Source organism: Anomaloglossus baeobatrachus, chromosome 7 (genome assembly GCF_048569485.1).
Source record: "Anomaloglossus baeobatrachus isolate aAnoBae1 chromosome 7, aAnoBae1.hap1, whole genome shotgun sequence".
NCBI lineage: Eukaryota > Metazoa > Chordata > Amphibia > Anura > Aromobatidae > Anomaloglossus > Anomaloglossus baeobatrachus.
Window position 1 is genome coordinate 299,796,841 of NC_134359.1, and position 25,445 is coordinate 299,822,285.

Consider the following 25,445-nt stretch of genomic DNA (forward strand, 5'->3'; position numbering starts at 1 on the left):
CACGCTGTATATAGGTGCGGTGGATATGGGTGGACACACTGTATAGAGGTGCGGCGTATACAGGATACGGGTGGACACGCTGTATAGAGGTGCGGCGTATACAGGATACGGGTGGACACGCTGTATAGAGGTGCGGCGTATACAGGATACGGGTGGACACGCTGTATAGAGGTGCGGCGTATACAGGATACGGGTGGACACGCTGTATAGAGGTGTGGCGTATACAGGAGATGGGGGGACACGCCGTATATAGGTGCGGTGTATACAGGAGATGGGGGGACACACTGTATAGAGGTGCGGCGTATACAGGAGATGGGGGGACACGCTGTATAGAGGTGCGGCGTATACAGGGTACGGGTGGACACACTGTATAGAGGTGCGGTGTATACAGGATACGGGGGGACACACTGTATAGAGGTGCGGTGTATACAGGATATGGGTGGACACACTGTATATAGGTGCGGTGTATACAGGATATGGGTGGACACACTGTATATAGGTGCAGGGTGTATACAGGATATGGGTGGACACACTGTATAGAGGTGCGGTGTATACAGGATATGGGTGGACACACTGTGTAGAGGTGCGGCGTATACAGGATACGGGGGGACACACTGTATATAGAGAAACAGCGATAGATCAGTGGAACGGAGAATAAAAAAACAAAACTGAATTTCCCCCTTCCCGGCCCTCAGCCCCCAGGATTCTCTCCCCCCGCTCCCCTGGACTCACAGGTCTCTCCTTGTAGGGGGGGAGCGGGGGGAGAATAAACTTTCCTCCACATAATTTCGGGGTTCAGCATGGCTGACATCGTGCGCCTTTCTCGGATCCCCGTGGATTAGGCGGTATCTGCTGTCCGGTTCCCTTTAAAGGCTTTTACTGCTCTGCATTGGAGAGAGAATGGACGACTTCCCGGTGGAGGGACACAAGGTTTGGGTTTCCGTGTTTCTCGCTGTTCCAGGCCCTTTCACACGTCAGTGATTCCGGGACGGATGACGCCGTTTTAATATGTACCAAAGTCATAGACAATAAGTGAAAATTCAGTGAGAACATGATTAAGACTATGTGTGGAAACGCGTAGTTCTGTGGGGTTCTATGTCCCCCATACCTTCCTAGCTGACCGCCTTGTACACTTTTCATTTTTAATGGATTTATCAAATAAACGGAAAAAATTTTAATTGCACCTTGAGGACTGCGCTGGACTTTCTTTCATGTTTTATAGAAGTCGTAGACAGACCCATTAACATCAATGGCTCTGCACATATCAATGGTTCCTTGCGGCCGGTGTCCCCCGCACAGAGACATGCCTGGTTTTCTTTGGCAGCTCTGATGTGACATGGACCGGAGACAACACGTGTCTGAAATAAAATGCTTTTCTATACTCACCTGTCCCCAGCGCTGGTGTCACTTGCTTCCGGGTCCCACTCATTGCATATTTACTGCACTGCGGGCCTGGAAGCAAGTAACTGCAGCGCCGGGGACACGAGCACCAGACAGCAGCACCGGGACCAGACGAGTATAAAGTTCCTGCTCTCCGTGTGCTATCATGGACAACACACATGTGCCAAATCACGGCACAGGGAGGGCCATACACACCTACAACACATCCATGAGCAATGTGTGGTTTCCACGGACGTGTGAAAGAAGCCTAAAGGGGGCTTTACACGCTGCGACATCGCTAATGCGGAGTCGTTGGGGTCACGGAATTGGTGACGCACATCCGGCCACGTTAGCGATGTTGCATCGTTGCAAAAACGTGCAAAATCGCTCATCGGTGACATGGGGGTCCATTCTCTAATATCGTTACTGCAGCAGTAACAATATAGTTCGTCGCTCCTACGGCAGCACACATCGCTCCATGTGACGCCGCAGGAACGGGGAACCTCTCCTTACCTGCCGCTATGAGGAAGGAAGGAGGTGGGCGGGATGTTCCGGCCACTTATCTCCGCCCCTCCGCTTCTATTGGGCGGCCGCTCAGTGACGACGCTGTGACGCCGCACGGACCGCCCCCTTAGAAAGGAGGCGGTTCGCCGGTCACAGCGACGTCGCCGGCCAGGTAAGTATGTGTGACGGGTCTGCGCGATGTTATGCGGCACGGGCAGCGATTTGCCCGTGTCGCGCAACAGATGGGGGCGGGTACCCACGCTAGCGATATCGGGACCGATATCGAAGCGTGTAAAGTAGCCTTTAGTTGGCTGTTTCTACGGTTACTGGAGTATAATTATCCGAATCCTGCCTTTCACAATATTAGAGACCGGGTCACAAGGGGAAAAGTGGTCAGGTAACAAAACAGGGACACTTTGGGTCCTCAACCAGGAAACTGCAGATCTCCGGCCCTCGAGAAGCTGCGAAACCCCAGAAATTGTGATGACCGTGAGTCCTAAAGAGACCACAAGGGGTGATCTGTTGGGATCTACCCAGACCCCGATCTCCGGCCCCTCCCCCGCACTGAGGTGACTGTCTCCCCCTATAAATGAATGACTCCGGGCTCATGGTGGTCACTTCTGTTCCGGGGCCGGCTCGTGTCCGCTCCATTATACGGCTCTTTACAATCTTGTGGCCATAATATTTATTACAGATCAAATTACATGATATTAAAACCTCAGTGTCGCACTACAACTCCCAGCATGCACAGTGTAGAGGAGCATCCGCTGTACAGTATATACATCGCGCGGGCGGGCGTCATCCATCAGCCGTGCAGCTCGTCCACCCAGTGACCCTGCAGGAGAGAAGAGGACGTTACATCCAGCCCCAGGGTCCGGCGGGAGGTGGAGGGGGAGATCAGGTCTACTCCACCTGCGTTGGTGAGATCTCCTCCAGATCGCCATAGCAACCCTTCTTATGTCGGATCAGGTCTCCCCACAGAACAGAATTCCCGCAGCTGCAAGAGAGGAGGCGGCAGAGGTCACGAGCTCGTCCTTCAGAGCAGAACTCCGCTCAGCACAGAACCACGGAGCAGCCTCAGTTACATGTAGAACTCGAGGGTTTCTGCCCCATCTCACAGCTGAGGGTTTGTTACAATGTATCCAGCGGCCCGTCTGACGGAAAGAAATCCACAGCACAGATCTCTATACAATGCCTGGCTCTGCGGGGGAGGGCTTACCTGGGGCAGACGCCCTCCAAGGGGATCAGGTGCTCAGGCTCACTTTGCAGGAAGAGTTTGGCCAAGCAGAAGATGTGGGCGGCCATAGAGCAGCCGGGGTGGACGCAGCGCAGGGCGTCATCCGGACCCTGCCGGGGAGAAGAAGAGGGGTCAGCACATGGGACAGTCACAACGGCTAGGTCAGTGCTCCCCAACTGCACCCTCCACCCCGCTGTGCACCCGTGTGAGGGCACCCCTACATACAGCGCCCTCCACCCCACTGTGCACCCCTACATACAGCCCCCCTCACGCCACTGTGCACCCCTACATACAGCGCCCTCCACGCCACTGTGCACCCCTACATACAGCGCCCTCCACGCCACTGTGCACCCCTACATACAGCGCCCTCCACGCCACTGTGCACCCCTACATACAGCGCCCTCCACGCCACTGTGCACCCCTACATACAGCGCCCTCCACGCCACTGTGCACCCCTACATACAGCGTCCTCCACCCCACTGTGCACCCCTACATACTGCGCCCCTCACTGTCCACCCGTGTGAGTGCACCTGTATGAACTACGCCCCTCACTGTACAGCCCCTGCAGTATGTGAGTGCACCCCTACATACTGCACCCCTCAATATCCACCAGTGTGAGTGCACCCCTACATACTGCGCCCCTCACTGTACACCCCCCCTGCAGTATGTGAGTGCACCCCTACATACAGCGCCCTCCACCGCACTGTGCACCCCTACATACAGCGCCCCTCACTGTCCACCCCTATATACTGCACCCCTCACTATACACCCGTGTGAGTGCACCCCCTATATACTGCACCCCTCACTGTACACCCGTGTGAGTGCACCCCCTATATACTGCACCCCTCACTGTACACCCGTGTGAGTGCACCCCCTATATACTGCACCCCTCACTGTACACCCGTGTGAGTGCACCCCCTATATACTGCACCCCTCACTGTACACCCGTGTGAGTGCACCCCTACGTACTGCACCCCTCACTGTACACCCCTTGCTGTATATGAGTGCACCCCTACATACCACGCCCCTCACTGTCCACCCATGTGAGTGTACCCTTACATACTGCACCCCTCACTGTACACCCCTTGCCGTATGAGTGCACCCCTACATACCACGCCCCTCATTGTCCACCCATGTGAGTGCACCCTTACATACTGCACCCCTCCCTGTACACCCATGTGAGTGCACACATATATACTGCACCCCTCACTGTACACCTGTGTGAGTGCACCCCTATATACTGCGCCCCTCGCTGTACACCCGGACACCCACCTGCAGTTTGCTGTAGCAGACCCGGCAGCGCTGGCAGACGCTCTGCAGTTGGCCGCTCCCCTCCTCTTCTTGGCCTTTTTCCCCTTGTGTCTTAGCGATGGGCTTGGCCCTCACTTGCCCGTACGCCAGCGGCATGTGCAGCGGGGGCTGGAGCAGGGGCAGCAGCGCTCTGTGGTATTCCTGCCTGATCCAGCGCAGGGTGAGGGGCAGGCGCTTCCAGGGGGCCACGCGCAGCATGTGGTAGAGGACCATCAGGTGGAAGTCAAAGCTGGATTGCTTCTTTGTCTTGCGTGGCACGTGGGTGAGCCGGCGGGAGACGTGCGGGTGCTGCCAGGCCCACTCAAACTGAGGAGACGGGACCAACGGTTACAGCCAGAGATGAATGTGGGATTCTTAAGATCCAGTCACACTCAGAGCTGAACTCTTACACCCAGCACCTAGAGGGCGGCACTCCAATCACATCCTCCAATCACATCCTCCACTCACACCCAGAGCTGAACTCTTACACCCAGCACCTAGAGGGCGGCACTCCAATCACATCCTCCACTCACACCCAGAGCTGAACTCTTACACCCAGCACCTAGAGGGCGGCACTCCAATCACATCCTCCAATCACATCCTCCACTCACACCCAGAGCTGAACTCTTACACCCAGCACCTAGAGGGCGGCACTCCAATCACATCCTCCAATCACATCCTCCACTCACACCCAGAGCTGAACTCTTACACCCAGCACCTAGAGGGCGGCACTCCAATCACATCCTCCAATCACATCCTCCACTCACACCCAGAGCTGAACTCTTACACCCAGCACCTAGAGGGCGGCACTCCAATCACATCCTCCACTCACACCCAGAGCTGAACTCTTACACCCAGCACCTAGAGGGCGGCACTCCAATCACATCCTCCACTCACATCCTCCACTCACACCCAGAGCTGAACTCTTACATGCACACCTAGAGGGCGGCACTCCAATCACATCCTCCAATCACATCCTCCAATCACACCCAGAGCTGCGCTCACACTTCAGCCGCCTCATTGTCCCTGTACAGCTCACACTGGTTGCTCACCCGTAAGGCTGCGATGTCATTCGGGAATCCGTGGACGATCAGCACCATGTCCCTGTATAAGGGGAAGGAAATGTCACACAGGGATGGTGTAAGAGAGGCCGGGGCCCCGAGTGCAGCCCCAAAACAAGGGCCCCCCTGCGCGCCCCAACAAGGGGCCCCGCGCGCCCCACCCCCAACAAGGGGCCCCGCGCGCCCCACCCCCAACAAGGAAGGGATCCGAACACTCCTCCCCCAAATGAAGGGCCCCGAATGCACCCCTCACAACGAGAGATCCCAAGCGCCCCCAGCCCCAACAAGGGGCCCCAAGCTCCCTCCAACAAGGGGCCCCGAGTGCACCCCTATGAGAGACCCTGTGCATCCCACCCCCAACAAGGGGCCCTGAGCACCCCACAAAGAAGGGAGCTGAACACTCCTCCCTCAAATGAGGTCCCTGAGCGCTCCCTCCAACAAAGGCGCCGAGTGCACCCCCAAAACGAGACCCAGAATGCCTCAAACCCCAAATGAAGGGCCCTGAGCGCACCCCCCCACAACAGGAGACCCCGAGCGCCCCCACCCCTAACAAAGGGCCCTGTGTGCCTCACCCCACAAAGAATGGATCCAAACACTCCCCCAAATGAAGGGCCCTGAGCGCCCCCAGCCCCGAGTGCACCCCCAAAATGAGACCCAGAACGCCTCCAACCCCAAATGAGAGGCCTCCGAGCACCTCAGCCCCCAAAACAAGGAGCCCTTGAATGCTCTGCTCCCAACAATGAGGGCCCTTCCCCCAAACAAAGGGCCATGATCGCCCCCCCACAATGAAGGGCCCCAAACGCCCCCCAGTCAGCTGCGCCTTACTGTTAGTGACCTGCTCACAGCTGAGGATTTGCTGCAGTGTATCCAGTGCACACAATGCGCCTCCAGCTAAAGCTCCGAACTGACACATTGCACCAAACCCCAGCAGTGCGGGGAGATAATGGGCTCAGTCACTTTCACTGACAGCAAGCAGAGGTCGGGATGGGAGGAGACGTTACCAGGGGCCCCGCCCACTCGTCTTCCAGGCTCCGCCCTTTTGTTTGCCGCCATTGTGCTGCTGGATGCGCCGCTCCGGGTTCACGGTGAAGCCGATGTAGATTCGTCCTTTATACTTCGGGTTCGTGCAATAAAGGAGATAAACCCCGAAGAACCCCTCCACCTCCACCACCATCCCGCCCGCGGAGAGCAGCAGCTCCGCCCCTCTGCAGACACTTCCTGGAGACGGGGGCCTGGTCATGGCTTCCATAGCAGCAGGCTCGTCCAACGCAAACGCCTGTATGTGTATATTATTAAACTGAGATAATCCCGCAGTCAGAGATTACACGAGGTAAAGGGCGTTTACTGCAGTCATTATTATGTGATTATGTCACAGATCTCCATCTAATGCTGAAGAAAAGTTACAAATGTGAACATTTTTATTTTCAGGCAATAACTTGGACAGCCCAGATCACAAATACCGGGGCCTAAAGTTATATGATATTTGATTGGCTGCTTTGTATATGTCCCCGCCTCCTTCATTACCTCGCGCTCAGTAATTGCACGAAACTCCTGTCAGTCACTATGGTCAGTGCTGATTGGACAACGTTGGACCAATGAGCAGAGCCGGAGCCCCGCGCAGTGCGGTAGTGTTTGCGCAGGCGCAGTGTGTCAGGTGGTGGGATCATGGCTGGAGACGGCGAGATCAGCGCGGAGACCCTGAAGGAGAAGCTGAGGCGCGAGCTGCAGGCGGAACATGTGGTGAGGGGCGCCCGGTCACGTGACGGCCTCACTGTCACTGAGGAGGACTACAAGTCCCAGGCAACCTTCCCAGCCCCCGGTCACTACAGGCGCATGTGCAGGGGTCAGCCCGTCACGTGACTCACTTCACACTTGTCGGGATGATCACTGGTTACTATGGTGACTTACGCTGGGTGAAGCTGCGCCCCTGAGACCCCAAAATACCGCGGAGACGACCAACGTAAAGGGAACAGCTGAGACAGATATCAATGTGTGCTGACTGCTGGGAATTGTAGTTCTCCAGGTGATTACTGACCCCTGTATCTCTGTCCCCCCAGGAAGTAGAAGACACGTCCCCCGATCACTGCTCCACCAGCTTCAGGGCCATAGTGGTGTCTCCGCAGTTCGAAGGCAAAGCGCTGCTCCAGAGGCACAGGTGACACCTATACTCCAGAGCTGCACTCACTATTCTGCAGTCACTGTGCACATACATTACATTACTGATCCTGAGTTACCTCCTGTATTATACTCCAGAGCTGCACGCACTATTCTGCAGTCACTGTGCACATACATTACATTACTGATCCTGAGTTACCTCCTGTATTATACTCCAGAGCTGCACTCACTATTCTGCAGTCACTGTGCACATACATTACTGATCCTGAGTTACCTCCTGTATTATACCCCAGAGCTGCACTCACTATTCTGCAGTCACTGTGCACATACATTACTGATCCTGAGTTACCTCCTGTATTATACTCCAGAGCTGCACTCACTATTCTGAAGTCACTGTGTACATACATTACTGATCCTGAGTTACCTCCTGTATTATACTCCAGAGCTGCACTCACTATTCTGCAGTCACTGTGTACATACATTACTGATCCTGAGTTACCTCCTGTATTATACTTCAGAGCTGCACTCACTATTCTGCAGTCACTGTGCACATACATTACATTACTGATCCTGAGTTACCTCCTGTATTATACTCCAGAGCTGCACTCACTATTCTGCAGTCACTGTGCACATACATTACATTACTGATCCTGAGTTACCTCCTGTATTATACTCCAGAGCTGCACTCACTATTCTGCAGTCACTGTGCACATACATTACTGATCCTGAGTTACCTCCTGTATTATACCCCAGAGCTGCACTCACTATTCTGCAGTCACTGTGCACATACATTACTGATCCTGAGTTACCTCCTGTATTATACTCCAGAGCTGCACTCACTATTCTGCAGTCACTGTGCACATACATTACTGATCCTGAGTTACCTCCTGTATTATACTCCAGAGCTGCACTCACTATTCTGCAGTCACTGTGTACATACATTACTGATCCTGAGTTACCTCCTGTATTATACTCCAGAGCTGCACTCACTATTCTGCAGTCACTGTGCACATACATTACTGATCCTGAGTTACCTCCTGTATTATACTCCAGAGCTGCACTCACTATTCTGCAGTCACTGTGCACATACATTACTGATCCTGAGTTACCTCCTGTATTATACTCCAGAGCTGCACTCACTATTCTGCAGTCACTGTGCACATACATTACTGATCCTGAGTTACCTCCTGTATTATACTCCAGAGCTGCACTCACTATTCTGCAGTCACTGTGCACATACATTACTGATCCTGAGTTACCTCCTGTATTATACTCCAGAGCTGCACTCACTATTCTGCTGGTGCAGTCACTGTGTACATACATTACATTACTGATCCTGAGTTACCTCCTGTATTATCCTCTAGAGCTGCACTCACTATTCTGCTGGTGCAGTCACTGTGTACATACATTACATTACTGATCCTGAGTTACCTCCTGTATTATCCTCTAGAGCTGCACTCACTATTCTGCTGGTGCAGTCACTGTTGTGGTGTGTAATACAGAGTATGTATCTCCTATATATCAGTGTATCCCGTGTCTTTGGTTAGTGCTGGTGCTGCCCATACGTTTCCAGGCTTTTATCCCGGGGGCCGCGTGACATTAGGCTCCCGTCGTGGATGGACGCCTTGCTGCGGCTGACGGGCTCTCATGACCCGGTCATTACAGTCCTCATTCGTGCCCCTCCGCTCTCTCGCAGGCTCGTTAACAGCTGCCTGGCAGAAGAGCTGAAGATCATCCACGCCTTTGAACAGAAAACTCTGACTCCAGCGCAGTGGGAAAAAGAGAAGGAAAAGTGATGAGGACGGAGGCGGCATCATTATATATGCACTGAGGACGCTGCACCCGGGGACCAGCGACCAATCACATGTAACAATAAAATGTGTCTAGGAAATGTCACATCTATTTGTCCTATAGTGTCTCATCTACCGCGATACTACAGGTCCCTGCATATAGATCCTGTCTGCAGTCACCGCTGGGGGAGCGCCTCCTAGTGGTGGCTGCAGACAGAATCTTATCATGTATCTCTGTATACAGGGAGCTCCCCCTAGTGGTGGCTGCAGACAGGAGCTTATCATGTATCTCTGTATACAGGGAGCTCCCCCTAGTGGTGGCTGCAGACAGGATCGTATCATGTATCTCTGTATACAGGGAGCTCCCCCTAGTGGTGGCTGCAGACAGGATCTTATCATGTATCTCTATATACAGGGAGCTCCCCCTAGTGGTGACTGCAGACAGGATCTTATCATGTATCTCTGTATACAGGGAGCTCCCCCTAGTGGTGGCTGCAGACAGGATCTTATCATGTATCTCTATATACAGGGAGCTCCCCCTAGTGGTGACTGCAGACAGGATCTTATCATGTATCTCTGTATACAGGGAGCTCCCCCTAGTGGTGGCTGCAGACAGGATCTTATCATGTATCTCTGTATACAGGGAGCTCCCCCTAGTGATGGCTGCAGACAGGATCTTATCATGTATCTCTGTATACAGGGAGCTCCCCCTAGTGGTGGCTGCAGACAGCATCTTATCATGTATTTCTGTATACAGGGAGCTCCCCCTAGTGGTGACTGCAGACAGGATCTTATCATGTATCTCTGTATACAGGGAGCTCCCCCTAGTGGTGACTACAGACAGGATCTTATCATGTATCTCTGTATACAGGGAGCTCCCCCTAGTGGTGGCTGCAGACAGCATCTTATCATGTATTTCTGTATACAGGGAGCTCCCCCTAGTGGTGACTGCAGACAGGATCTTATCATGTATCTCTGTATACAGGGAGCTCCCCCTAGTGGTGACTACAGACAGGATCTTATCATGTATCTCTGTATACAGGGAGCTCCCCCTAGTGGTGACTGCAGACAGGATCTTATCATGTATCTCTGTATACAGGGAGCTCCCCCTAGTGGTGACTACAGACAGGATCTTATCATGTATCTCTGTATACAGGGAGCTCCCCCTAGTGGTGGCTTCAGACAGGATCTTATCATGTATCTGTATACAGGGAGCTCCCCCTAGTGGTGGCTGCAGACAGAATCTTATCATGTATCTCTGTATACAGGGCGCTCCCCCTAGTGGTGGCTGCAGACAGCATCTTATCATGTATTTCTGTATACAGGGAGCTCCCCCTAGTGGTGGCTGCAGACAGGATCTTATCATGTATCTCTGTATACAGGGAGCTCCCCCTAGTGGTGGCTGCAGACAGGATCTTATCATGTATCTCTGTATACAGGGAGCTCCCCCTAGTGGTGGCTGCAGACAGGATCTTATCATGTATCTCTGTATACAGGGAGCTCCCCCTAGTGGTGACTGCAGACAGGATCTTATCATGTATCTCTGTATACAGGGAGCTCCCCCTAGTGGTGGCTGCAGACAGGATCTTATCATGTATCTCTGTATACAGGGAGCTCCCCCTAGTGGTGGCTGCAGACAGGATCTTATCATGTATCTCTGTATACTGGGAGCTCCCCCTAGTGGTGACTGCAGACAGGATCTTATCATGTATCTCTGTATACAGGAAGCTCCCCCTAGTGGTGACTGCAGACAGGATCTTATCATGTATCTCTGTATACAGGGAGCTCCCCCTAGTGGTGGCTGCAGACAGGATCTTATCATGTATCTCTGTATACAGGGAGCTCCCCCTAGTGGTGGCTGCAGACAGGATCTTATCATGTATCTCTGTATACAGGGAGCTCCCCCTAGTGGTGGCTGCAGACAGGATCTTATCATGTATCTCTGTATACAGGGAGCTCCCTCTAGTGGTGGCTGCAGACAGGATCTTATCATGTATCTCTGTATACAGGGAGCTCCCCCTAGTGGTGGCTGCAGACAGGATCTTATCATGTATCTCTGTATACAGGGAGCTCCCCCTAGTGGTGGCTGCAGACAGAATCTTATCATGTATCTCTGTATACAGGGAGCTCCCTCTAGTGGTGGCTGCAGACAGGAGCTTATCATGTATCTCTGTATACAGGGAGCTCCCCCTAGTGGTGGCTGCAGACAGGATCTTATCATGTATCTCTGTATACAGGGAGCTCCCCCTAGTGGCTGCTGCAGACAGGATCTTATCATGTATCTCTGTATACAGGGAGCTCCCCCTTGTGGTGGCTGCAGACAGGAGCTTATCATGTATCTCTGTATACAGGGAGCTCCCCCTAGTGGTGGCTGCAGACAGGATCTTATCATGTATCTCTGTATACAGGGAGCTCCCCCTAGTGGTGACTGCAGACAGAATCTTATCATGTATCTCTGTATACAGGGAGCTCCCCCTAGTGGTGGCAGTAGACAGGAGCTTATCATGTATCTCTGTATACAGGGAGCTCCCCCTAGTGGTGACTGCAGACAGAATCTTATCATGTATCTCTGTATACAGGGAGCTCTCCCTAGTGGTGACTGCAGACAGGATCTTATCATGTATCTCTGTATACAGGGAGCTCCCCCTAGTGGTGGCTGCAGACAGGATCTTATCATGTGTCTCTGTATACAGGGAGCTCCCCCTAGTGGTGACTGCAGACAGAATCTTATCATGTATCTCTGTATACAGGGAGCTCCCCCTAGTGGTAGCTGCAGACAGGATCTTATCATGTATCTCTGTATACAGGGAGCTCCCCCTAGTGGTGACTGCAGACAGAATCTTATCATGTATCTCTGTATACAGGGAGCTCCCCCTAGTGGAGGCTGCAGACAGGATCTTATCATGTATCTCTGTATACAGGGAGCTCCCCCTAGTGGTGACTGCAGACAGAATCTTATCATGTATCTCTGTATACAGGGAGCTCCCCCTAGTGGTGGCTGCAGACAGGATCTTATCATGTATCTCTGTATACAGGGAGCTCCCTCTAGTGGTGACTGCAGACAGGATCTTATCATGTATCTCTGTATACAGGGAGCTCCCCCTAGTGGTGGCTGCAGACAGGATCTTATCATGTATCTCTGTATACAGGGAGCTCCCCCTAGTGGTGGCTGCAGACAGGATCTTATCATGTATCTCTGTATACAGGGAGCTCCCCCTAGTGGTGGCTGCAGACAGCATCTTATCATGTATCTCTGTATACAGGGAGCTCCCCCTAGTGGTGACTGCAGACAGAATCTTATCATGTATCTCTGTATACAGGGAGCTCCCCCTAGTGGTGGCTGCAGACAGGATCTTATCATGTATCTCTGTATACAGGGAGCTGCCTCTAGTGGTGACTGCAGACAGGATCTTATCATGTATCTCTGTATACAGGGAGCTCCCCCTAGTGGTGGCTGCAGACAGGATCTTATCATGTATCTCTGTATACAGGGAGCTCCCCCTAGTGGTGGCTGCAGACAGGATCTTATCATGTATCTCTGTATACAGGGAGCTCCCCCTAGTGGTGGCTGCATACAGGATCTTATCATGTATCTCTGTATACAGGGAGATCCCCCTAGTGGTGTCTGCAGACAGGATCTTATCATGTATCTTTGTATACAGGAGCTCCCCCTAGTAGTGGCTGCAGACAGGATCTTATCATGTGTCTCTGTATACAGGGAGCTCCCCCTAGTGGTGACTGCAGACAGGATCTTATCATGTATCTCTGTATACAGGGAGCTCCCCCTAGTGGTGGCTGCAGACAGGATCTTATCATGTATCTCTGTATACAGGGAGCTCCCCCTAGTGGTGACTGCAGACAGGATCTTATCATGTATCTCTGTATACAGGGAGCTCCCCCTAGTGGTGGCTGCAGACAGGATCTTATCATGTATCTCTGTATACAGGGAGCTCCCCCTAGTGGTGGCTGCAGACAGGATCTTATCATGTATCTCTGTATACAGTTAGCTCCCCCTAGTGGTGGCTGCAGACAGGATCTTATCATGTATCTCTGTATACAGGGAGCTCCCCCTAGTGGTGATTGCAGACAGGATCTTATCATGTATCTCTGTATACAGGGAGCTCCCCCTAGTGGTGACTGCAGACAGGATCTTATCATGTATCTCTGTATACAGGGAGCTCCCCCTAGTGGTGGCTGCAGACAGGATCTTATCATGTATCTCTGTATACAGGGAGCTCCCTCTAGTGGTGACTGCAGACAGGATCTTATCATGTATCTCTGTATACAGGGAGCTCCCCCTAGTGGTGGCTGCAGACAGGATCTTATCATGTATCTCTGTATACAGGGAGCTCCCCCTAGTGGTGGCTGCAGACAGGATCTTATCATGTATCTCTGTATACAGGGAGCTCCCCCTAGTGGTGGCTGCAGACATAATCTTATCATGTATCTCTGTATACAGGGAGCTCCCCCTAGTGGTGGCTGCAGACATAATCTTATCATGTATCTCTATATACAGGGAGCTCCCCCTAGTGGTGGCTGCAGACAGGATCTTATCATGTATCTCTGTATACAGGGAGCTCCCCCTAGTGGTGGCTGCAGACAGGATCTTATCATGTATCTCTGTATGCAGGGAGCTCCTCCTAGTGGTGACTGCAGACAGGATCTTATCATGTATCTCTGTATACAGGGAGCTCCCCCTAGTGGTGGCTGCAGACAGTATTTTTGGGGCTCTCGTGTATAAGTTGACATGAAGCGTTTGATCTTGTAGATAGATTCTCTTTTATTTCTTGGGTCCATCGTTATTAAACAGAATTTATATTAAAAGCACATGTAATATAGAATGATCTCTTCCTGGCGCCGTCGTCTTCTGTCAGGTTGTCGCTTTGCCGCTTTATCTCCGGTGCAGCATCGTCCTCCCCTCGCAGATCGCTGGATGATCGCTGGATGATCGGGCAGATCGCTGGATGATCGGGCAGATCGCTGGATGATCAGGCAGATCGCTGGATGATCGGGCAGAGCTGACATTCAGGACAGCAGGAAAGCTGGGTGTGATGATCATCGTATTGGCCGCACAGGGGGGCAGGACATGGAAGCGCCTGACAGAAGATGACGGCTCCGGGGGTCTTCTTGGGTGGGGGGCATCGGGTACTACTCTAAGTATTATTTACACCTGGCTGTGCCCCTCCAGGATGGCACCGATGACTGTGGGCGCAGGCGGCACATCTGGCGGTATTATTAGCTCCGCTATCACAGTCTGTCCGCTGTTCCGTTGTCTGAGGATCCGGTTGAAGACTCTTCACCCCGGGGGAGCGCGGGATTACGGGGTCTTTCTGGGCTAGTTGGCGGCTTTGCCCTCCAGCTCGGCGATGCGCTGCCCCTGTTCTGTGACGGTCGCCTGCAGCTGCTTTATGTCCTCCAGGAGCTTCTCCAGGGTGGAGTCCTGCGGGGGATAATGGGGAGGTGGGTTATGGGTGGAGCGGGACTCGTCAGTCACTGACAGCCGGCAGTGGCGGTGCCCTCTTACCGCACACGTTCCGCCCCCGTTGGAGGACTGGCTGCGTTTCGGCAGCCGCACGTTCAGGACGTTCTTTGTGACCTTCAGTTCTCGGCTTTTGCTCGGGACGTACCCGTCCTTCAGGGAGATGAGTAGCGGCTCCGCGTTCTTCCCCGACAGCCACTCGTCCGCTGTGATGGCGGGGTCCGGGCCGACTGTGTCCGGGTACAGATCCTCCTGGAACAGGTCAGACTGCGGAGGAGAGGAGTGGTAGAGTCAAGCCCCTCGCCCCGTGCCTGTCTGATGCCAGCGTGGTAGTCGTGCCCCTCGCCCCGTGCCCGTCTGATGCTGCCGTGGTAGTCATGCCCCTCGCCTCGTGTTCGTCTGATGCCGGCGTGGTAGTCGTGCCCCTCGCCCCTCACCCGTCTGATGCTGGCGTGGTAGTCGTGCCCCTCACCTCGTGCCCGTCTGATGCTGGTTTGGTAGTCGTGCCCCTTGCCCCGTGCCCTTCTGATATCCGCGTGGTAGTCGTGCCCCTCGCCCTGTGCCCGTCTGCTGGCGTGGTAGTCATGCCCCTTGCCCGTCTTATGCCGGCGTGGTAGTCGTGCCCCTTGCCCCGTGCCCGTCTGATGCAGGCGTGGTAGTTGTGCCCCTTGCCCCGTGCCCGTCTGATGCCGGCGTGGTAGTCGTGCCCCTCGCCCTGTGCCCGTCTGATGCTGGCGTGGTAGTCGTGCCCCTTGCCCGTCTGATGCTGGCGTGGTAGTTGTGCCCCTTGCCCTGTGCCCGTCTGATGCCGGCGTGGTAGTCGTGCCCCTCGCCCCGTGCTCGTCTGATGCTGGCGTGGTAGTCGTGCCCCTCGCCCTGTGCCCGTCTGATGCCGGCGTGGTAGTCGTGCCCCTTGCTCGTCTGATGCCCCCGGTGGCAGGCTCTCACCTTCCTGGGCACCGTCATGGCGATGGGTTCACATTTCCTCTCGTGCAGCTTGTAAAACCTGCAGTAATAATATACTGGCCGTCACCGCGGGTCCTCCGAGCCTGCAGGGGGCAGCGCTCCGCCGTGACACCTACCTGGCGATCTCGCACTTGTTGACCTCCAGGCCGCGCTTCGGCATATAGCCCATCCCCCGCTGGGAGTCTTTACTGCTGTACAGCGACAGGTAATGGACGTACGGCGCCTCGTCCGTCACCTCGAAGTAGCGGATGCTGCTGTCCCCCTGCGACGAGACCCAGATGTGACCCCACAACTTACTGCACCCCGTAAAGACGAGCGCTGTATAACCCGCCATCGCCCACCTTCCCGCACACGTAGACGATATTCGTATCGGGGTCAAAGAAGGGAATGAGGACGCCGCTGCTCGTGTCCAGCTCCTGCAGGGTCAGCGGCGAGTCCACGGCCTTCTGTGGGGGAGACACAGGATCCGGAGGTGAGACGCTCTGCAGAGCCGCACACCGTCACCACATCTGCAGGACAGCGTCAGTGTGCACTAGGTGGCAGCACTTTACATGGACTCACCGTGTCCCATAGGGCCAACTGCCGCTCGCTCATCCGGCTGAACCCTGTGGTCAGTATCTGGTCATCAGATACAAAGATGGCGCGGACCGGCCGGCTGCCCTCGTGCGGCTTGTCTTTCTCCTGCAGGGAACATGATGTCATTATTGGGGCATTGCTCGGGGGGCGAATGTTCTGCCGCCCCCCACTGGTGTATTCAGGGGTTACCCTTACATTACAAAGTAATGTGCAATGCTCTGCAGGTGCAATGCTCTGCACGCTCACCGTTATGACGGTCCCAGCTCTGGGTTCTATGATCCGGATCTTCTTGTCTTTGCAGGAGGTGCAGATCAGGGATCCGTTCCTGTTCCAGGCCACGCTGTAGATAAGGTCGGTGTGGGTCTCATCTATGGAGATGATGGACTGACCGCAGCCCACGTCCCAGATTAGGATGACGTTATCACAACCTGGGGACGGGAGACCGAAGTATTTCAGTACATGGGTACATTACCCCCACAGCTAGCAGTGCAGCCTGAGCTATTCACCTTGGACAGTGCCCACTTACTACCTGCATGCCTTACATACCACCACTACCCTCCTCACAGAGCCAACAGTGCAGCCTGTGTTACATGGCATGGTTTATACTGCGCCCCCACAGCTACCAGTGCAGCCTGTGTTACATGGCGTGGTTTATACTGTGCCCCCACAGCTAACAGTGCCGCCTGTGTTACATGGCATGGTTTATACTGTGCCCCCAGAGCTACCAGTGCAGCCTGAGCTATTTACCTTGGACAGTGCCCACTTACTAACTGCATGCCTTACATACCACCACTACCCTCCTCACAGAGCCAACAGTGCAGCCTGTGTTACATGGCATGGTTTATACTGCGCCCCCACAGCTACCAGTGCAGCCTGTGTTACATGGCATGGTTTATACTGTGCCCCCACAGCTAACAGTGCCGCCTGTGTTACATGGCATGGTTTATACTGTGCCCCCAGAGCTACCAGTGCAGCCTGAGCTATTTACCTTGGACAGTGCCCACTTACTAACTGCATGCCTTACATACCACCACTACCCTCCTCACAGAGCCAACAGTGCAGCCTGTGTTACATGGCATGGTTTATACTGCGCCCCCACAGCTACCAGTGCAGCCTGTGTTACTTGGCATGGTTTATACTGCGCCCCCACAGCTACCAGTGCCGCCTGTGTTACATGGCATGGTTCATACTGCGCCCCCACAGCTACCAGTGCAGCCTGTGTTACATGGCATGGTTCATACTGCGCCCCCACAGCTACCAGTGCAGCCTGTGTTACATGGCATGGTTTATATACAGTACCCCCACAGCTACCAGTGCAGCCTGTGTTACATGGCATGGTTTATATACAGTACCCCCACAGCTACCAGTGCAGCCTGTGTTACATGACATGGTTTATACTGTGCCCCCACAGCTACCAGTGCAGCCTGTGTTACATGGCATGGTTTATACTGTGCCCCCACACCTACCAGTGCAGCCTGTGCTATATAACATGGATTATACTGTGCTTGCTTTGTACCTACATTTCTAACATAATACCACCATGCTACCCTTACAGCAAAAAGTGCAGCTTGTAGTGTATAATGTGTTACACTGTATCCACTTATTACTTACACTCCTTACAGAAAACCGCTACCCTTCCATCACGCCTAACAGTGCAGCTTGTGCTATAAGACATGGGTTTCACAGTTCTGCTTCTTGTCTGCAGTTCCTACAGAACGACTTTCTTTCTTCTGAAGCTAGCAGTGCAGCCTGCGCTACATGTCATGGGTTACAGTGTGCCCGCTTCTTACAGAATACTACTACCCTCCCTACAGAGCTAGCAGTGCAGCCTATGCTATCAGACATAGGTAATACTGTGCCCGCCTCTTACAGAACACCACTACCCTCCTCCCATGGCTAGCAGTGCAGCCTGTATTATAAAGGGTTATACTGTGAATCTTGCAGATCTCCATTTTTCCTCCTCCCATTGCTAGCAGTGCAACCTGTATTGCATTACTATGACTCACCTGCGCTCAGCAGGACGTTCTGTGCAGTCGGGTGCCATAAAACGATGCCCACCCTCTTGGTGTGGCCCTCCAGAGTGACCAGGGGCTCTGTGATGGGGCGGCTGAGACCGCCGTCCGGAATCTCCCATACCTGGTCAGAAAGTGGAGGCGCGAGTGAGGTATACATGCAGATACATGACCTGGCCACATTCCCACTACTATGAAGCCACCATCGGGGGGCAGCAGCGAGTCTTACCATGACGGTGCAGTCCTCGGAGCCGCTGGCGATGACGTTGTCGTTGTGCGGGCACCAGTCAATGTCCAGCACCGGCGCCGTGTGCCCGCAGACCAGCGGCTGCGACTTATCCAGGCGTCCTGTCTGTGAAGAGACCACACGTGAGGGGGACCTGACGCGTTTCAGCCCCCGGAGGAGCGGCCATCAGTCCTGCCTGGTGCGACCACTGCGTCTCCTACAGCCCACCGCAGAGGGGGAGACCGGGGGTGCCGCAGAGGAGGGGGGCCGGGGGGGCCGCAGAGGGGGGGGGCCGGGGGGGCCGCAGCCCAGGAGCTTACAGCAATACGGCAGAAGTGTGAGTGCAGCTCTGACAACCAGGATAGTGCGCCAGCAATGTGCTCGGGGGTCGTTGTCGCTTCCCTTCCCCCACTCCATACACTGTATAACTCGTATTATGGAGCTGCCCTTTAAGAGGCCGTGACTACACAGCAGCGCGGGCGCGGAGGTGCTGATTCCAGTCTCGTGGAGGCTGTGCGATGCTCTGCGGTCGGATGCTCTGCAGCGATTCTGGTGATAATAGTGCTGTGGGTTTCACACTCGTTCCTCCCATCGCTGTGGTTTGTACGAGGAAGGTGTCACGAAAATCAACCTTCAGCACCAAATAAGGGCAAGTCTGCGCCGCGGGGAGTCACCGGCACTTCCCCAATTACTGCAGAGCACACGACCTGCGAGCCATGGGAGGACCCCCGGTGCTGAGGGGCCGCAGCCCAGTTGTGTGCCTGATCACCACATTTTGTGCCCGTCCCGCCTCGGCACCAGATAATGGGTTGCGCCGACAGGAACCACGTTCAATTTCCACGCGCCAGTGGCTGAAGGGGTTAATTGCTCGTCCTCGGCGGCTCCACAGCTTTTATGACGGTCATAAGATGCTCTACCCCCGGAGGGAATAACACCCCCCATCACTCACACATGGCGGGATGTCACGGGGACACACAGGGGCCATTGTGTGCTGCGATCACCGCCAGCCCCCGTGTGATACGTATGTATCTGCCCTGTCTGCGCCATCCACAGCGCCGCGCTCCGGTATACGGACGGCAACTTTACCCCGGACGCAGCGACGAGCGGAATCGCCACCTCTGCACCCGCTATGGATGCCCTTTATTGGACCACGTGGCGTTGGCGATCGGGCCGGCGAGCTCTATGTACATACACTGCTGTGGCGTGGGCGATCGGGCCGTCAGGGTCTATGTACATACACGGCTCTGGCGTGGGCGATCGGGCCGGCGGGGTCTATGTACATACACGGCTCTGGTGTGGGCGATCGGGCCGGCGGGCTCTATGTACATAAACTGCTCTGGCGTGGGCGATCGGGCCGGCGAGCTCTAGCTACATACACGGCTCTGGCGTGGGCGATCGGGCCGGCGAGCTCTAGCTACATACACGGCTCTGGCGTGGGCGATCGGGCCGGCGAGCTCTAGCTACATACACGGCTCTGGCGTGGGCGATCGGGCCGGCGAGCTCTAGCTACATACACGGCTCTGGCGTGGGCGATCGTGCCGGCGAGCTCTAGCTACATACACGGCTCTGGCGTGGGCGATCGGGCCGGCGGGCTCTATGTACATACACGGCTCTGGCGTGGGCGATCGGGCCGGCGAGCTCTAGCTACATACACTGCTCTGGCGTGGGCGATCGGGCCGGCGAGCTCTAGCTACATACACGGCTCTGGCGTGGGCGATCGGGCCGGCGAGCTCTAGCTACATACACGGCTCTGGCGTGGGCGATCGGGCCGGCGGGCTCTATGTACATACACGGCTCTGGCGTGGGCGATCGGGCCGGCGAGCTCTAGCTACATACACGGCTCTGGCGTGGGCGATCGGGCCGGCGAGCTCTAGCTACATACACGGCTCTGGCGTGGGCGATCGGGCCGGCGAGCTCTAGCTACATACACGGCTTTGGCGCGGGCGATCGGGCCGGCGAGCTCTATGTACGTACACGGCTCTGGCGTGGGCGATCGGGCCGGCGGGGTCTATGTACGTACACGGCTCTGGCGTGGGCGATCGGGCCGGCGGGGTCTATGTACATACACGGCTCTGGCGTGGGCGATCGGGCCGGCGGGGTCTATGTACATACACGGCTCTGGCGTGGGCGATCGGGCCGGCGGGGTCTATGTACATACACGGCTTTGGCGCGGGCGATCGGGCCGGCGAGCTCTATGTACGTACACGGCTCTGGCGTGGGCGATCGGGCCGGCGGGGTCTATGTACGTACACGGCTCTGGCGTGGGCGATCGGGCCGGCGGGGTCTATGTACATACACGGCTCTGGCGTGGGCGATCGGGCCGGCGAGCTTTATGTACATACACGGCTCTGGCGTGGGCGATCGGGCCGGCGGGGTCTATGTGTGACGACATGGACTCTCATGGGTTAACGTTTCTTAAAATCCAGCCAGACAGCACGATAGATTGTCTATAGATGGGGGAGAAGTCCCTCATTGTTTTTACAAGACTCTTGTTGACTCAATGTAATTGTGTTGGCCACTGAAAGCTAGACTATTGTTCTCCAGACATTTCCAGTAACCATTGTATTGTAGCTGTGTATTGATAATGTAATTACCTTAGTAGCCATTGTCTAGTCAGTGACTCCCAGTTTACATGTACACCCTCAGCCTTTCTAAGCACATCATTTGAATGAGCATTGTCCATGTAGCTTGAAATTCGTCCAATGGGAGAAGCAATCTTGTCCAACCAATGGATGAGGACGCAGTGTGTCCAGGGGGAGGGCTGTGGCTATAAGAGAGGACTTCTTTAAGCCACCAGGTTGATGATGGTTGATGGATTCAGTCTAAGCTCTTTGGAGCTGACTGGAGGATCAGGATATCTTATGGCTTCAATCTAGGGACTCCGGACCCGGTTGGAGACCATATCCACAGCCTAGGGATTTCGACTCCAGCTGCCAGGATTGTAACATCAAACCAGGACTACCTAAGGAGGACACTCAGGTTGGGACAGTTCAGTCACCTGTTACAGACTTTGCAGACCTCAGACAGCTTGGAACCTGTGAGGCAAGGACATTCTAATCCCTGGTGAGCAGCGGAAGGGTGACACTCTGTTGCCTGTTACATTTGTGTGTTTTGCTGGTTATGTGTTATGTGCTGTTAATTGTTTGGGGATCCAATAAAGTCTAAGTATTGTGGTTCCCTCACCCTGTGTTGTCTGAGTAGTGTTACGCCCACGGTTAAGGAGGCCGGCGTTCAGTTGGGATGGGCCCTGAGCCACGCTGTCTTTCTAAAGGCGGCGGGTTTTAGTGGACGAGAGCGCCCACTGAGCCCCGTGTCTCCACAATTGGTGGCAGCGGTGGGATTTGAACCCACGCCTACATACACTGCTCTGGCGTGGGCGATCGGGCCGGCGAGCTCTATGTACATACATGTACATACACGGCTCTGGCGTGGGCGATCGGGCCAGCGGGGTCTATGTACATACACTGCTCTGGCGCGGGCGATCGGGCCGTCTGTCTCTATGTACATACACGGCTCTGGCGTGGGCGATCGGGCCGGCGAGCTCTATGTACATACATGGCTCTGACGTGGGCGATCGGGCTGGCGAGCTCTATGTACGTACACTGCTCTGGCGTGGGCGATCGGGCCGGTGGGGTCTATGTACACACACGGCTCTGGCGTGGGCGATCGGGCCGGCGAGCTCTATGTACATACATGGCTCTGGCGTGGGCGATCGGGCCGGCGAGCTCTAGCTACATACACGGCTCTGGCGTGGGCGATCGGGCCGGCGGGGTCTATGTACATACATGGCTCTGGCGTGGGCGATCGGGCCGTCGGGGTCTATGTACATACACGGCTCTGGCGTGGGCGATCGGGCCGTCGGGGTCTATGTACATACACTGCTCTGGCGTGGGCGATCGGGCTGGCGAGGTCTATGTACATACACGGCTCTGGCGTGGGCGATCGGGCCGGCGAGCTCTATGTACATACACGGCTCTGGCGTGGGCGATCGGGCCGTCAGGGTCTATGTACATACACGGCTCTGGCGTGGGCGATCGGGCCGTCGGGGTCTATGTATATACACGGCTCTGGCGTGGGCGATCGGGCCGTCGGGGTCTATGTACATACACGGCTCTGGTGTGGGCGATCGGGCCGGCGGGCTCTATGTTCATACACGGCTCTGGCGTGGGCGATCGGGCCGGCGGGCTCTATGTACATACACGGCTCTGGCGTGGGCGATCGGGCCGGCGGGGTCTATGTACATACACGGCGCAGCCTTTTCACCTGCATCAGCTCTCTCCACTTCCTGTGACAAAACCACCACATCCTGACCGCAGCCAACGCTTTCAGCTCTTGCAGACACTTCTGTAAAATGAATGCGCCCAGCTCCCCCGACCGTTCGTCCGCCATGACCCACCTTGGACAGGGGCAGTACCAGGAACGCTCCTCCGCCGCTGGCCTCCACCACGATGGCCAAGAACTTGGGGTTGACGGTGCAGAAGTTGCTGTCCCATGTGTTCTGCGAGACGCGGATGTCGTCGTAGCACTGGTCGGCCTTCACCGGCTGCCCGAAGACGTGGCGGAACTTACTGGTGCGGACGACCTTCCTCATCATGATGAGGCCTGGGGGGGGGAAAGAGTGAGGAAAGTGGGGGGCGCGAAAAGGACGTCGTGGTCACAAATGGCAGCTTCATCCCATTTTACCATTGCTGTAAATCCAAATCCAATAATTGCCAAATCGTAGACTGTGCAGCCTGATGGCGGCACAACGTCCTGCAACCATTGAGGGGGCGGCATTAATTGGGGTCTAGCAAAATGGGTCCCATAACTATGTGCACCCCTCCCGGAGAGGACGGATGAGGCTCCGGCAGGTGATGGCTGGGAGCATCTTTCCTATGACCTGGGATGCCCCATATGGGTCATCACTGATGCCCCGAGTGCCCGGGACAATGGCGGCCCCCCGCCTCTCACCTGCTGTGCGCTGCGGGGTCCGGTGGAGGGTGATGCTCGGCGTCAGCTGCTCGGGGTCTGCATCAAACTTCTGCTTTTTCGGAGAATATTCTGTAAGACGGAGGAGGAGGAGGAGGAGGAGGGCAGGAAGCCGGAGGGTGTCTTATCTTCCTCCTCAGCAGGGGAGGGGTTAACTGCGATTTGAAATCAGGTCCTCTGGGCTCAGAGTAGACAAAGGGTTAAACAGCACGGTGATATCACAAAAAGCGAACAAAGGGTTAATAGGACCCCCATATTTTTGCCGAGAGGTGCAGATTATAGGGGTCCCTCAGATAAGGCCCCTTGTGCCCGCTGATTACACTCATGGGAAGTGATGGTGACCCCCGGGGGGTGAAGAGTGTCAGCTCTGTGGGCAAGGCAGGCTCCAAAATTGTGTCTGGATCCAAGCGCGGCCCTATAGGGGGCGCCGGGGTGGTCTGCCCCCGCAGGGGACCATTCCTTCCTCCAGGAGGGGCCGGGTCACTGCATTGCTGCATCCACTATTATTTTAATAGAAGGTGACGTAAGGATCAAAGAGGTTCTGCAGCAGCCGGGGCGTATCTGGCATCATCTACCCTCTACATGGTCACAGTGGTCAGCACTGGTTTCCTGAGGGCGCGCTGCTCCCCCCCCCCCCCCCCTCCGGAGGGTTACTACGTTATGGGGGTCCCGGTTGCGCTCATTGTGGCGGACACATGTTATGGGGTTTCCTGTTGCGCTCGTTATGGCGGACACATTATGGGGGGTCCCGGATGCTCTCATTGTAGCGGACACGTTATTACATTATGGGGGGTCCCGGTTGCGCTCATTGTGGCTGAGATACTGTTATGTTATGGAGGTTCCTGTTGCGTTCGTTATGGCGGACACGTTATGGGGGGTCCCGGTTGCGCTCGTTATGGTGGATACGTTATGGGGGTCCCGGCTGTGCTCATTGTGGCGGACATACTGTTATGTTATGGAGATTCCTGTTGCGCTTGTTATGGTGGATACGTTATGGGGGTCCCGGCTGCGCTCATTGTGGCGGACATACGGTTATGTTATGGGGGTCCCGGTTGCGCTCATTGTGGCGGACATACGGTTATGTTATGGGGGTCCCGGCTGCGCTCATTGTGGCGCCGCCTGTTGTTACTTTCCATCTTGCCGTGCTTCCGGGGGCTGTGATGTAACCCCTCGTTGCCTCACCCGGATTGTGTCACCCAGTCACCACTTCCTGCAGTCGGTGGGGGGGAGGGGGATATAGCTTCAGGTTGCCCCATGCTCACTCTTGGTGGCTGTCAGGGCATGCTGGGAGTTGTAGTCTCACTATGATGCCATTTCTCTCTGTTGTCATCCTCTGCCCGCGCCTGTATAATGCCGCCATCTGCAGGGTGCGTGGTCCTATAACCGGTCCATACATTCTGTGATGGCTGCACTGCGCCCTCTGCTGGACGTCTCTATGTACAGCATCAGCTCAGAAACTCCTATCACAAAAGCCAAAACACTCAACAGTCACATCCGAAAAAGCTCCAGAGACGAGGACGAGCACGAGCACATGTACCTCACTAATAAAAATGCCAAAAGACGGGAGGAACCAACACGAGGAAGCCTCCGAGTGCAACAACGGCTGATAACAGAGAACGCTGTAACATCCAATGGAGGCTGATGTCACAAAGATGACGACATAACAGCCAGGAAACATGGAAGACAAGAAATGTGTGATACTGTCTGCTGAGCTGTGTATCTAATCCTCTCCTGTGTGATACTGTCTGCTGAGCTGTGTATCTAATCCTCTCCTGTGTGATACTGTCTGCTGAGCTGTGTATCTAATACTCTCCTGTGTGATACTGTCTGCTGAGCTGTGT

General features: G+C 55.1%; 3 protein-coding genes across 3 annotated transcripts; 1 reads left to right on the forward strand and 2 right to left on the reverse strand.

Annotated features, from left to right (window-relative positions):
* Positions 1-2,554: 2,554 nt before the first annotated feature.
* Positions 2,555-6,669, reverse strand: LOC142246535 (structure-specific endonuclease subunit slx1-like). The gene is made up of 6 exons (XM_075319598.1): positions 6,474-6,669; positions 5,464-5,515; positions 4,394-4,738; positions 3,104-3,231; positions 2,797-2,881; positions 2,555-2,719 (listed from the first exon to the last, which is right to left on the reverse strand). Exons 1-6 carry the CDS (start codon positions 6,644-6,646, stop codon positions 2,690-2,692), a joined length of 813 nt encoding a protein of 270 aa, XP_075175713.1. The 5' UTR covers positions 6,647-6,669; the 3' UTR covers positions 2,555-2,689.
* A 433-nt stretch (positions 6,670-7,102) lies between these two features.
* On the forward strand, positions 7,103-9,483 carry LOC142246536 (bolA-like protein 2). Its single transcript, XM_075319599.1, has 3 exons — positions 7,103-7,212; positions 7,530-7,627; positions 9,284-9,483. Exons 1-3 carry the CDS (start codon positions 7,138-7,140, stop codon positions 9,381-9,383), a joined length of 273 nt encoding a protein of 90 aa, XP_075175714.1. The 5' UTR covers positions 7,103-7,137; the 3' UTR covers positions 9,384-9,483.
* Positions 9,484-14,139: 4,656 nt separating this feature from the next.
* Positions 14,140-24,954, reverse strand: CORO1A (coronin 1A). Its single transcript, XM_075318543.1, has 11 exons — positions 23,587-24,954; positions 23,033-23,238; positions 18,640-18,762; positions 18,405-18,534; positions 16,645-16,826; positions 16,384-16,503; positions 16,164-16,268; positions 15,939-16,084; positions 15,805-15,862; positions 14,902-15,123; positions 14,140-14,817 (listed from the first exon to the last, which is right to left on the reverse strand). The coding sequence occupies exons 2-11, from the start codon at positions 23,228-23,230 to the stop codon at positions 14,713-14,715; spliced, it is 1,389 nt and encodes a 462-aa protein (XP_075174658.1). The 5' UTR covers positions 23,231-23,238; positions 23,587-24,954; the 3' UTR covers positions 14,140-14,712.
* Positions 24,955-25,445: the final 491 nt, after the last annotated feature.

Coding starts and splice junctions, on each gene's coding strand:
- LOC142246535 (XM_075319598.1), bottom strand. CDS start 6,646: ATGGTGGTGGAGGTGGAGGGGTTCTTCGGGGTTTATCTCCTTTATTGC. Junction 4,739..5,463: donor ATGACATCGCAGCCTTACGG/GTGAGCAACCAG, acceptor CCGTCTCCTCAG/TTTGAGTGGGCCTGGCAGCA. Junction 2,720..2,796: donor AGGAGATCTCACCAACGCAG/GTGGAGTAGACC, acceptor TCTCTCCTGCAG/GGTCACTGGGTGGACGAGCT.
- LOC142246536 (XM_075319599.1), top strand. CDS start 7,138: ATGGCTGGAGACGGCGAGATCAGCGCGGAGACCCTGAAGGAGAAGCTG. Junction 7,213..7,529: donor AGCTGCAGGCGGAACATGTG/GTGAGGGGCGCC, acceptor CTGTCCCCCCAG/GAAGTAGAAGACACGTCCCC. Junction 7,628..9,283: donor GCGCTGCTCCAGAGGCACAG/GTGACACCTATA, acceptor GCTCTCTCGCAG/GCTCGTTAACAGCTGCCTGG.
- CORO1A (XM_075318543.1), bottom strand. CDS start 23,230: ATGATGAGGAAGGTCGTCCGCACCAGTAAGTTCCGCCACGTCTTCGGG. Junction 16,827..18,404: donor GAACGTCCTGCTGAGCGCAG/GTGAGTCATAGT, acceptor TCCCGTCCCCAG/GTTGTGATAACGTCATCCTA. Junction 14,818..14,901: donor ACGGGGGCGGAACGTGTGCG/GTAAGAGGGCAC, acceptor TATCCCCCGCAG/GACTCCACCCTGGAGAAGCT.